Here is a 14,038-nt window from a genome sequence, read left to right as displayed (position 1 = left end):
TTGGGTAACAGTTTTACTGGGGAAATAAATAGGAAAATCTACTGAAATCTTAAAACTGTGTTTAATTATATGTTCCAGGAATTTCTACTACATCACCATGCTGAGGGATCCAGTGTCACGGTACTTGAGTGAATGGAAACACGTCCAGAGGGGTGCGACGTGGAAAACCTCCCTTCATATGTGTGATGGAAGAAGCCCAACACCAGACGAGCTGCCTACCTGTTATGAAGGAGACGACTGGTCTGGAGTCAGCTTACAGGAATTCATGGATTGTAGCTACAACTTGGCCAGCAACCGCCAGGTGCGCATGCTGGCAGACCTCAGCCTGGTGGGGTGCTACAACCTGACTTTTATGAACGAGAGCGAGAGAAATATGATTCTTCTCCAAAGCGCCAAGAACAATCTGAAAAACATGGCCTTCTTCGGGCTGACGGAATTTCAGAGGAAAACACAGTATCTCTTTGAGAGGACATTCAACCTGAAATTCATTTCCCCATTCACCCAGTTCAATGTTACGCGGGCCTCCAACGTGGACATCGGCGAGGATGTGCGGCAACGGATAGAGGAGCTGAATTTCTTGGACGTGCAGCTGTATGAATACGCAAAGGACCTGTTCCTGCAGCGCTTCCAGTACTCCAAGCAAGAGGAGCATCAGAAGAACCGGCTAAAGAGGCGAGAGGAGCGGCGACTCCTGCGGGAGCAGAGGGCTCACCAGTGGCCAAGGGAAGAGGCAGCAGAAGTAGCTGTTACTGAAGATTATAATAGTCAGGTTGCAAGGTGGTGATGCACCTCCATCTTGCCTAACCAATGAAAGGATCAGATTGTTTGTGCAATGTGGCTATCTGGGAATTAGCCAAGGGAGACCTACTGCTTTGGTAAATGAGACCTCATCTGACAACTCCCCCTCCTCGTCTCCAAGTTTTTCTTGGTTTCTGCCAGTGAGAATGTATTTTTTTCTCAATAGGTATTGACTAGTGTTATTAAATGGCAGTAGGATAAGATTCCTGTCAGAAAAGACTTCCTTCAAAGGCCTAAGTATGAGGATGGGTTGAAGAGAGAGATTTTTTGCATTAACAGATGTACCCTGTACAATTGGAGCCACTAAAACTTGTGCAGACATGAATGATAAATTGGGGAAAAGTACTTGGCTCAGTTCCTTTGTGACATGAGAGCTGGTTTATTTCGTACTGTTCATTGCAATTGTGAGTGCATAACTTTGTAGTGAATGAAATGGAGAAGGTGCACACATTGCCCTTCAAACTTGTACATGCTGTGTTTTGATTAAGGGAAGAATTTGATGAGGTGATTAAAAAAGACATAGGAAGTGTTGTATTGGGGCACTTCTTGCTCGGTTCCAAAGGCCAGCAGTCAGAGATCAATTATAGGTGAGGTGGTGGAGGGGTTGACTTATTTCCCTGCAGGTGCTGAGAGTACCGAGCCCAGCCAGGTAGGAGCCATCTTTCTAAGTGTGTTGGCAAAAGCAAGCTTTGAGAGATGAGGTCCATGTGGCAGCTGAGCACACATCACAGAGATTATCTGGCTGGGAGCAATGAAATCTGCCTTCACATTCACAAAAGGGGTCAAGCAAACTCCAGTGAAGAGGAAAGAGAGAGAAGGAAAAGCTTAAATATTAGTGCGACATTTTCCAGATTTGCTGTAAAAACCTGGAGACACATTGTCAGTGAAGGTAGGCAGGTTTGTTATATTGTCTGTTAAAATACATTGATGCTGAGTGCATACAGTTTAAATTGGTTTTCTCTCTAACTACAGTAGTGGCTAGAAAAAAATCAGCTTTCATTTTTATAGGATACATAATGGATATGTGGAAAGTCTTGATATTTATTACTCTATATGAGGATTCTTTGTAAATTTATTGTTTTCATGATGAGAGACCTGTATCTGTTTTTCTTCCTTGTCTAGAAAAAGATTCCATGGGTTCTTCCTCCACGTGTTCCATTCTTGTGGCTAAACTGCATCTGTTTATTCCAAGATTTTATGTTGTTCCATTCGTAATAGTGAAATTTTAAAAAGAGGGTCCTGTGCACCATAGATCTTCTAAGAGAGTTTTTTTCCTTCTTCTTCTTCTTCTGGCATAAATGTAAAGCATTAGGAGGAAATTTCTCTAAGTGCCTCAACGTGGCTGCTAAATCAAGATGCTGAAAGTATATTATTGCATGCATGAATGGCTTTTACCTTACAGATTTGCTAATTAGAAGTACTGGAGTACCTGATGTGGATGCACATTTCTCGCTTGTTTTCAAAATTCAAGGTTTCTATCCAGTTGGTTGAAAACATAATGTGTTACAGAAAAAAGAGGCTCAGTTTGAAAATTTGTCCCTTAAAGTTGGATTTTTTTCTTGTGCATGCTGTATCTTCTTTTCTTCTGACAATGCTATTGCTACTTATCTATGCAGAATATCAAAAATACAATCTAATGATCCTGTTGACAGTTAATGCATACGATAATACATTGAAAATGAAATATCATAATAGCATTAAGAAGTGAAGAGAGCTACCAGGATGATGCCTCATTATCGATGTAGTTCATTAACACTATGCTGCTTTACATCTGATTGTCAATGTGTTACTTTGGGGTGAGTAGGTGTGGGTTTTGGTCCCTGGTACCTCTTCCACGTGTGGTTCATATACATCCTCTCCCATCTCAGCATTTAGAAGGGAAAAGGAAGATTGTTGTTTTCCTGTCTGAGCATTAGGGAAGAGTGAGGAGCTCTTTGGGCTCCTGGATGGTGCTGCTTGGACCCCCATCACCTGGAAGAGGCACTCAGACACCTCACTCAAGTATGAACACCAACCTTCTGAGACTTAAATTTAAATCTTTACAGCTGAGAACTGAAGCTCACTCTGGGTGTCCTGGCTGCAGGACAGTGAGGCCATGAAGAGCTAAGGCTCGCTGGCACTATTGCACTTTTAGCACAGTGCAGGTAATTTGTAGTGATCTGACATCTTAGCTGCTGGCACCAGCGCTTTAGGCTGGGTTGGCCCTGGCCCTGTGAGGAAGGAGCTTTCTGGTCAGTGACACAGGGATGATGGGAACTGCTGCATCTCCCCATTCCTGCAACCATTGCCACATCTTGCTGGAGACGAAACAGCATGAGAGGGGAAGGATGCTTTTGGTACCTGATGCTCAGTCTCCAGGATTTGCAGGTGCACTTCTTGTTTCCATGAGCACAGGGAGCTCGGGGTGCTGGGGAGACCCTGAGGGGCGGGGGAGAAGCCAGCCATGTGGAAGGAAAGATGCAAGGCCAAATTCACATTAAGGAGTAAGGTAAGCAAGGATGTAAGATAAATTCCAACTCATCTTTTGTTCTGTAGGGCATGCTTTCCTCTTCCTTCTAAGTGCAAAAGAACAGTTGTCCCTTCCTCACATACCTCTTTGCTCAGCAGGCCACCTCTCCATGCTGCTCACAGCAATTGGGGCCCATTTCTCATTTAGAAAATAGAGCGTTTTCTTTTCAAGGGAGAGGAGACAGTGCTTAGAAATACTTCCCTGGAGCCTCACCAGTGACTGTAAGTATCAGTTTCAGCTGTCTAAGCACACCAACTGTTCTCCAGACTGTTCCTTCTGCCTGATACAAAACAAAGCCTAATGAGAAAAGCTGAAGCGTTTTTAGGTGGTTTACATTAGCTTGAATAGTTTGGCAACATCTTAATGTGATGCCTAACCTTTTTCATCAGTTATTTCCCAGGAGTCAAGATTAGGGTCCTGAAGAGCTGTTAATGTGCTGTGGCATCTATGTTAACGGGATTTGCCTTAATGCTTGGGATTTAGTTAAAAATGAAGTTGGTTTGTTTGGTTTATTTTTTTCCCTCTGGAGCCTGTCTAGCAGCCCTGGCTGTGCAGCAGTAGGTTTGTTGCTTTTGTTCTTTTGGGGGTTGCTTTGGGAGGGGTGGGCAGTTAGCAGCTAAGACCTTGCCCACAGCCCTGGGACTGAAGGACCTGGCACCTCCTTCCCTAGCTCCAGCTGCAGATCCAGCCAGCAAACTCACTGCACCAACAATCCTGTTTTTCTTAGCAGAGTTTCCTTACGCATGACAAATAAAGCAGTTTGGAAACACCTTCGGGTTGACTTCTAAGACACTGGCCTGCAGCTTTTTTCGTCTTGGGCACTGTGCCTGAAATAATGTAATGCAAAAGCAAAATAAAGGTCCTGCTTCATGTCTCTGTTATCCCAGGTTTCCATTGCTCTGACAGCATAAACTTTACCATAATTACACTGGCCCATATAAGATCAGGGGGCAGCATGTTTCTTTCCAAAGCTTCATGAGCAACGATGCTATAGGATTTCTGTCCATCTTCCTGGTATTATTTTGTTGCTTAAAGAAGGCAGTTGGCTTCTGCTACTGTGGTGATGAAACAAATCTCACTCTTTTGTAATAGAGATATACTTGCTAATCTCTCCCATCACATTCCCTGCCTTTTCCAGTTATAATTCATTGTAGGCTTGGAGTGGACAGAGAAACATACTTTGTCATTAGAACTTGTTCCTGATAATTTGATGTCTAATCCAAGCACTCACCCTATGGCCTTATGGCCTTATTAAGGAATGAAAAATTGTCCTCTCTTCCCCTCTCATCAGTGCTGACAGTAAAAACCTTTCTCACCATCAAGAAAGAAAAAGAAATGGCACTGTTTCTGATGTTGGGTATTTGCCACTGCTGTTGTTTTAATAGTGAGGCTGTCATAGGCTTGCTAGGGATTCTATCCAATATGCAGCAGTTACTTGCTGTTCACTAAAAACAAAAATACAGAACAAAAAAGTGATGGAAGTCAGATCCAGAGCCACAATTTGTAACTGTATCATACCCATTCAACCAAATGGCAGGTTACATCACCTCTGTGTCTGGGGATGTTTCAGATTTGACATCCATGACTAAATCAGGAGGTTTCCTAAGTTGGTCTTCTTGTTAGCACATGCTTGCTTCTGCCCTAGCGGGATCTTGTTTCCTACCTGTACTCTTGTATCAGTTATGAGCACTGCTGTTTTAAAACATCTCACTTTTTCTTCCCTCTGTTTCCAGACTGGTGGGGAATACTATGTACAAGGTGATTAATCACAATAAAGTCATTCAGCTGGAGTTGATGGCTGTATCCTCACGATGTGTGGCAAAAAAAAACAAAAACCACATTTGAAAAAGGTACCAAATTTCACTGTAACACTTCTTTCAGTTTGGTTCCTGTAATACTTTCTTTGTCTACATTTTGTGGAGGGAAATGGGTTCCATAGCCTGCAATGTCCTTGGTTTTCTTCTTGGCCATATCACTAGCTCTGTGATTTCAAATAAATGTTGCAAGAGAAGAAAAAAATAAAGAATTCCCATCAGTTGCCATATTTAAGATGAAAGAATAAATTAATAGGCTGTAAATTATTTTATTCTTTAAGAATTTTCCTTCTGTTTATGTGCAATAATGTTTGTGAATTCTGCTACCGAAGGATTGTATTGTGAGTAATCATATATACTTCCATTCCTATTTAAAAGATAGTTCGTAGACCTAGGGATTTTCATTGACGTAAAGCACAATTTAATGAATTATTTAATGTGTTTAACCATTGTGATGTCAAAAACAATTGTTTTCATATATTTATTTGTTGGTGTTTTTCTGTAAAATGATGCTCATTAAGAGATCTGTTAAAAATGAAGTTTTGTTGAATATTGTTGGGTCCATGAATTACTTATGAGAACAAATAAACATTGATTGTGTTTTTGAAACACTAAAGATTCTATCTTATCTACATAGCCATAAAAATGACTGAAAATGTTTCAAGTCATACGAAAAATCTACTGTGTGCTTTTAACAAAATGTACATGGAGGAAAATCATATTGCTATAACTTAATATTTAGTCATGTTAGGGCCCAATACCAAATCTTTTGTTTCCAATTGGACTTCATTTCTGCTCCAACAGCACTGAGGAGCAGTCCAAACTGTCAGGATAATCTGCTGAGCTCTGTGGGGAATAATGAGAAGTTGAAGTCTGTTGCTGCACTGTCAGCCTCATACTGCTGGTTTGTTCTAGAAGTCTACCTACATGAAAGCTGTGGGGTAGCCCTGTATGGTAGGGAGTGTTCTGACTCACCAGAGTTTGTTGACAGTCATGAAAAGAGTGTTTACAAGTAAGAATCATGGGAAAGAAGAAGTGTTTATGAGTAAGAATCATGGGAAAGGCCAACAAAGTTGGTATCTTGGTGAGGGTCTGTTACAAACCAGCCCGCCAGGTTGAAGAGGCAGATAAAATATTCCATAAGCAGCAGGGGGAAGACTCACAATTGTTAGCATTTGCTGTTATGGGGGACTTGAACTTACCAGATGTCTGCTGGAAATGCAATGCAGTGGGGAGGAAGCAGGTTCCTGGAGTGTGTGGAAGAGAACTTCCTGACCTGGGTGGTGAGTGGCCCAGCCAGGGCCTCTCTGGACCTGTTGTTTGTGAACAGAGATGGACTGGTAGGTGATGTGATGGTTGGAGACTGTCTTGGGCACAACAATCATGAAATGGTAGCGGTTTCAATTCTTGAAGAAGTAAGATGTGAGTCAACAGAACTGTTACCTTGGGTCAGGAGGGCAGACTTCGGGCTGTTTAGGAGCCTGGTTGACAAAGTCCCTTGGGAAACAGTCCTGAAAGGCAGAGAAGTCCAGGAAGGCTGGACATTCTTCAAGAAGGAAGTTCTAAAGGCACAGGAGAAGACTGTCCCCATGTACTGAAAGATGATCCAGCAGGGAAGAACCCCAACTTATCTGAATGGAGAGCTTTGACTGGAACTCAAGGTAAAGAAGAGACCTTTAGAAAAAAGGGCAAGTGACTCAGGAGGACTACAAGGCTATTGTGAGGTTATACAGGGAGAAAATTAGAAGGGTGAGAGCCTAGCTAGTACCCAATCTGGCCACTGCCATAAAATACTATAAAAATGTTTCTCTAAGTACATCATCAGCAAAAGAAGGGCTAAGGAGAATCTCCATCCTTTATTGGATGTGGGGGGAAGTAGTGACAAAGGATGAGGAAAAGGCTGAAGTACTCAAGACCAGTTGTTCTCAGGATACCCAGCCCCCTGAGCTAAGAGACAGGGACCAGGAACAGAAGGTGGCCCCCATAATCTAAGGAAAATGGTCAGTTACTTGCTGCACTCTCATATACACAAAAGTCCATGGAGCTGTGTGGGATCCACCCGAGTGTACTGAGGGAGCTGGCAGAAGGACCCACTGGGCAGCATTCCATCATTTATCTGCAGTCCTGACTAACCAGGGAGGGCCCAGTTGACAGGAGGTTGACAACTGTGACATCCATCTATAAGGGGGGCTATAAGAAAGATCCACAGGCCTGTCAGCCTGAGCTCGGTGCTCAGGGAAGGTCAAGGAGCAGATCACCTCCAGTGCTATTTTACAGCATGTACAGCACAACCAAGGCATGAGGCCCAGCCAGCACTGGTTTGTGAAAGGCAGGTCCTGTTTCACCAACCTGATCTCCTTTTATGACAAGGTGACCCACACAGTAGAGGAGCAAAAGGCTATGAATTAATAATTAGGAAAAAATAACGTACAAGTATACATATGCCTTGCAACAGGATTGTGTTAGATAATCTTTTGCAGCCCCTTTCAGTGTCACCAGTGAAATCCCCACTGCAAGTATCCATTTTCCTGCCACTCGTATCACTTTGAGGAAACAAAAGGGATGGATGGCTTTGTAATCTCCAGATTTCTCTAATTTGTGGTGGTGGTAGCTCACTACTTGCTTGGTTCTTGATGTGAAACTAACTCAGTTCCTGAGACAGATGTTAGCCTCCATAAACTCACACTATTGTTTGAAAGCAAGCTCCCAGAAGCTTCTGGCTGAGTGGGCCCAAAGGCAGGATCCTGACAGGGAAGGCAAGTTGGCATGGGGAGTTCATACTACTGGGGAGCAATACAGGCTGCTAAACAGAAAAAAAAAAAAATCAGGCTGTTTATGGTGCCCTGAAATTGCCTGTCTGACCTTCAGCTGCTGCTCCAGAAGGATACAGATCTCAGAATAGAGGCTTTATACGTAAACCCTGTGCAGGTGTCTCAGATACTTGCAGATCTCCAGCCAGAGTGTCTCTCCTTGAGAGCTATGGTTAGACACCCAAACTTCTCTTGCTGTGTTTGTAGTGTTTGGGGGCGTCACTTGAGACAAGTGATCTGCAAACTGAAAGTCTGTTGTCTTCACCAGTTCTGAGCACAAAATTACGTGTGCTGCAGGGTAGTGTGAGAGATGGAGGAGGAAAATGAATGTTGCTGTGTTTCTAGGTTGTGCACTTTAGTGAAAGCAGTTTATAAAGCAGGAGCAGCAAGATGATAAGTGAAATAAATGTCTGTATTGCTGATAAATACTACTATATAGCCAAAGGAGGAATTGATTTTGCCACCAGGAGACAGATATTTTTTTTCCCACATACATGGTTACATTTCAAGAAGTACATCAGAATATTGTGCTGTTATGTGCAGTTTATGTCACAGGTAAAAGCAAGACTGAGACTCAGCATTGCTGGCCAGTATTACATATGACTGGAGAGAGGCTGGGATTTTTAAGATTTCATTCACATTTATTTCTATTTTACCTCTAGATGCTATCCAAGGTGTGACAGCTTTCAACATTTCCTAAGGAATTTGTGAGTATGCCGCTCACATTCTGTATAAAATTCAGAACATGAGCAAGTGAGATTAGATAATATGGAGGTGACCTGTACATCTCACCATCGTGTAAGAGCCCAGAGTCATGTAAACTTGCAGCAGTGAGAGGACAAAAGGGCTGCCCTTCTCAGACAAGGAGGCAACTGCAAGAATTTTTCCACTGGGTAAGCAGCTCACCATTTCACTGTGACACACATTGAATGGGACTCCTTTCACATAAGCAGAGGTCAGCTGGCAGCCAATGTCCTCAGGCAACCCCGGGGGACCTCCTTACGGGTGATGGGAGCAAATGCACTTTCAGGGCATCTGGCCTGCTTTGGACATTTAAGATGGTTAAGAAGTCTCATCCCAGAAATGTGTCTTTTCCCTCTGTTCACAGAGGGAGAAACAATCCCCAGATACACATTTGAGAAGGTGGAACTACAGCTGTGCCAGAGATTGACAGGGCCACATTTCACTTTTGAAAAGACTGTGCTTGAAATGGAATTAAGGCTTCCTAGTGGATAGATCTAAAAATATTTGAAGATGCAGCAAAGATCAGAGGGGGACATTTAAGGACTGAGAGGAGATTTTGGGATCCTCTGTACAAAGGTGATAATAAAAGTCACTGTAATGAGTGAGGTAGCAAAGAAATGGGAAATAAAGGAGGAGGGCGGTGGGGTGGCTTGTGAGTATCAGAGACCCAAAGAGACTCCCACTGCAAAGAGCAAGCATGGATGTGAAGACCTTCAGAAAAATCTGCTTAGCTGTGCCTTTGGATCTGCTCCACATCCTTCTTAAGTTGGGGACCCCAGAACTGGATGCAGCTCCCTGGATGGGGTCTCATTAGAGTGGAGCAGAGAGGCAGAATCACATCATTTGACCTGCTGGTGCCACTGCTTTGATGCAGCCCAGGATATGGATGGCTTTGTGGGCACATTGCTGGCTCATGTTGAGCTTCTCATCCATCAGCCACCTCCACATCAGGACTTGTTCTCATCCATTCTCTGCCCAACTTGGGATTGCCCCAGTCCAGGTGCAGAACCTTACACCTGGCCTTGTTGAACTTCAGCAAAATAAATACTGCCAATTTAGCATGAATACACTGCCAATACATGAATGTTTGGGAAGACTTTAATGCTGCACAGCCCAGGTATGGTCCCAAGGAGCAGTGGGGTTCTTCTGTGTGTGTGTGTGTACATGTGCCTGCATGCCCATGTGTACAAATGCCACCTGAAGTCTCTCAAAATGCCACTGTTGGCCACTTATGCACAGTTTGGACTGATCCCTACATGCTTTGGATTTTCAGACAGAGAGAGCCCAGCTCTCTCTCACAGTTTGCCCTTGTTTTGAGGGTTGTTTTTCTGTGAGGACTTTGACTTCTGATGTGCTCACTCAAGCACTGATTTTCTGTGGCTATCCATGATCTGGAAGATATGCTTGCCTGCTCCAAGCCTGCTGTTCTCCATGCAAAGAAGACATGAACAGATGGATTATATGGGAGCTACAGCCACCCTACTGCCCCAGTAGTGAGTCATATGCTGACCAAGACTTTGGGCTGTGGATTTGTCATTGACCATCTAAATTGCACAACCCTAAATTTACTCAGCTTTGTTTTTATGAGAATTAAGTGGAAAATAAATGAATTGCAGTTTATGTAAGGTTTAGATAAACAATCACAGGATGTTTCATCTTCTATTTGGATCAGCTGGGCAGCTAGCTAAGCAGAACATGAGCTGAATTTAAATTTCGCCTAGGTCTGAGATAGGCTTGTCTTTGCCAGATTTTGTTTCAAAGATGCATCTTTATTTATAAACTCCAACCAGGATTTATCAGTCAACATTTTTTATACTATGTCTAAATCTACTTAATTAAATCACAAAATAGAATAACCATCTGAAGGAATTAATATATAGGAAATACATATTTCTGGTACTCCTGGGCAAAATATGTTCTCTTGTTGACTCATAATTGTCCCAGACTAGTAGAGACTGATTCATTTCCTGAAACACCTACTTAAACCTAGACATACTAATCTGTCTTTTTATTTCTGTATACTACAAAGAGAGTAAATGAAAGAAATCTAAAGCAGATTAATTGTATCTGTAGGCTCTAATTTATCTGCTGTGATACCATGATCACTGGATGAACTGAAGCTTACAGTGACTTCTGTAACTGAGAAATCTGCCTGGCTCATCTCCCTCTGCCAATATCATCCCATGACCAAAACAATAAAGATTTACTTTAAAAACAGTTTCTGGAAGAGTTCAGTTAGGGCCAACGAGACCTACGTCCTCTCTCTGATAGAGGCCTGAGCAGCTTCTTGTAAATATATGTATATATTTTTATATATGCAGGAAAGCATGTCTGTCTAAATATACATTTTATATATATGACAATCTGTCTCCTAGCTGCCAATCATTTTTAGGTCAAGGGCTTCTTGACCAAATTTAGCATCTTGGAATTTAAAGGGCTTTTCATGGATTTTTTTTTTCTTTGAAATTACTCAGTTGCTCCTTCAATTTAAATATTAATTTCTAGCACCACTTAGCTTAACTATGGTGCAAGTTTCATGAATACAATGGGAAACTGCTTCTTTTTGATTGCTTCAAGTTGGTTCATTGAAGCACACCTAGTTGTTAAATTTGGAGACATACCAAGCAAAAAGTCCCTGCTCATCTTCATGCAACTCCTGATTTTGTGATTCTTTGTATTTTGTATCTCTCTCCCCTCTGTCCATAGCAGGAACAAGAGCATAAGACTGTTCAGTAAGTGTCCATGTCTTTGATTATCCTGGTTGAGCTTGCCTGCTGCATTTCTCATTCTGCTACATCTTTCTTTGGAGATGGGGTGACCACAGCTGTCCCCAGTACTCAATACACCAAGGATTCATATGAGGTGAATATGAAGGGTGTTTTACATGTTGTTTACTTTTATTTTCATAATATTTCCTAGAATTCAGTTTTGGATTTTTCTGAGTAGTTCTGATCACAAATCTGACATGTCATAAAATTATATATTCCAATGGCAAGATCTCATTTCCAAGTATCAGTAGTCAACTCAGAACACAGCACAGTGTATGGGAAGTCAAAATTGGGTTTTTTTCCCCCCCAGGTGCCTCACTTTAAATTTATCTACGCTGAATTTCATTTGTCATTTTATTGCTGTCACTCTATGTCATCAGGGTCTTCTGCAATTCACACTCAGCCCTTGTCTTTAGTACCCTGAATAATTTAGCAGCTATTCTCCAGCACAAATTAGCATCCCTAGAGCTTGTTCTGCAACCTGCCTAGGCAGCAGGGGAGCAGAACTTGAGGCAAGCTGATATAACATCCCTGTAGCAGATATAAAGGCTTCATTTGCCTTCCCAACCATTCTGATGAAAGTGCTGAGATGTGTGCTGCCATTCTGCTGCTCTCACCATGGAGCTGAAAAATCAGGTTTTATTAGTGTTGAAATTGCTTTTCACACAGGTTGCCATTAACAGAAAGGTATTGCTTTTGCATTCGTTCTTTTAGCAATAAGTCCTGTTTGCAAGGGTGTCTAATTCCCTTTCTCATCTGTATTTCCAGATTCTATAAAAACTTTTGAAACTGTATCTCTGCTTCCCTCTTTCACACAGAAATTTTTAGCAAATGGAAATTTCTGTCTCTCCAGTGCATAAGCAACTCCCATCTTCTCTTGGTCTCCCTGCTGTAAGGCTATAAACAAAGGCATATTGAGTGAGCTGGCAGTGAAATTACAGAGAGCTGAAAAGGTCAGAATCTTAAATCATAAATCAGATAAGACAAAGAATTTCAGATATCTCACAGCAAATAAAGTACAGAGAATGTGATGAACAGTGTATAACACAGCTTGATACCTTATGTAGAAAAATGTGAAGTGCTATAAACTTCCTTTTCTGATTTCATTTGCTCCAACTGCATTTAGAAATTATAGCAAAAATGCAGCGATAGCCACATTATTATTTGCACACAGTAGGAAGTAAGGCTGAACTACATGCAGAGATTGTCAATAAGGGGGGAGGCATTTTTACTACTGAAAAAATCTCATTAATTGTGTTTTTGTTAGGATGCTCAAAAATCAAACTTACCATCCTAACAGGTGCTAGAAAGGTATAATTATAATGATTTAATGCTTATATTTCAATAGCATGCAAGAATTCAGGCTTGGTTAGTTCTCTGGTGTTTGCAGTAGGATACACAAGTGAGAAGGTACCCGCTCTAGAAGCCATAAAAAATGGGATCAACCACAATACCTTGCTACAGCCTGGTCTGGGTCTGTGGTGTGTTTTCCTCAGGAGCACGCAGCTGACCCAGAGCTGATGCTCAAGGATACCGATGCCGTTATGAAGTAACTTCAGTTCCTCATTAGCTGGAAGCAAGCCTTCATCCTAAACAGAACATGGTTTCATAAACCAACAGATTAGGAGGAGGAAAACAGCAGAAGAAAGAGAGGTGGATGCCTTTCTCCTAGCAGCCAGTTGCTGGAGAGTGGCAGGGAATGGAGGTGAGCAGGAGAAGACTGGAGGAAGGAGCTGTTGCAGAGGGAGGCAGACTTTTTGGGTAAATCATCCCTCTTGCTTTACCCTTTCCACTGCAGAGGCAGCAGCCACCTGGTTCCTCTCTGCTGGCAGGGCAGTCATGGGATCAAGCTGGTTTACAACAGAGGGGAGCTGAGGAAGAGTCAGATTAATAGATTTTGGCAGCATTGTGCAGCGTATATTCTTCAGTTTTTCCTGTAAAACCCAAGGACAGGAACTTTAACATTTCTTCTTAAAATATAAGACTTAACTTCTAATTTATGGGTTGTTTCTGAAACTGAATATGTCTTGTAGCCTTACTTCAATATCCCAGTGTTTGGCCTAACCTATAAATAACACAGCTGTATGAGGAGATGCATTCCCATGGCAAGGCTGTAAGGATGTGGTGAATATCGATGTACTTTCTCCTAAAGCAGGCATTTCTCTTTTAAAAACTGCTTGCCCACCAGTATGGCATGACTCTGGAGGTGGGTTGGAGGCTCAAGGGGGGTCCTTCCACGCAGTGGGAATTTTGAATTGTGGTTGTTTCATGCATCTAGTGCAGAACTTTGGCTCTCACTAAACCTCCAGGTAAGAAACCTCAAGCTGATGATGACTTAAGATCTGCAGCTATATGTCTGACTTTCCTTCTCAGTGGAGAGTTAATTCAAGACTCTGAATCAGCTTTAAGGAAGACAACCTGCCTGAAACCCAGGGAACTTTCTTGCCCCTCCATGGAGGTGTCTATGAGGAGTCGGATAAGGAATACAGCATAAAAAAAAAAAAAAAAAAATCATACATGACTGTGCACCATCCATCAAGAGAATACCTTGGAGATTTTTTGGAGTATACCCTGAAGTATCACTGAGAGCTCAGA

At 42.2% G+C, this 14,038-nt stretch overlaps 1 protein-coding gene across 1 annotated transcript in view; it reads left to right on the top strand.

Moving 5' to 3' along the window:
* HS6ST3 (heparan sulfate 6-O-sulfotransferase 3) overlaps positions 1–3,160 on the top strand; it is a 269,153-nt gene extending 265,993 nt beyond the window's left edge. Inside the window, exon 2 of the mRNA XM_088051408.1 lies at positions 79–3,160. Within this exon, the coding sequence (XP_087907534.1) occupies positions 79–784 (706 nt within the window). The 3' untranslated portion in view covers positions 785–3,160. The remainder of the gene's footprint in view (positions 1–78) is intronic.
* Positions 3,161–14,038: the final 10,878 nt, after the last annotated feature.

Source organism: Pseudopodoces humilis, chromosome 2 (assembly GCF_049639895.1).
Source record: "Pseudopodoces humilis isolate 2021_Gansu_Grassland_sample_001 chromosome 2, ASM4963989v1, whole genome shotgun sequence".
In the NCBI taxonomy this organism is placed as follows: domain Eukaryota; kingdom Metazoa; phylum Chordata; class Aves; order Passeriformes; family Paridae; genus Pseudopodoces; species Pseudopodoces humilis.
This window is presented reverse-complemented; position numbering and strand designations above follow the sequence as displayed.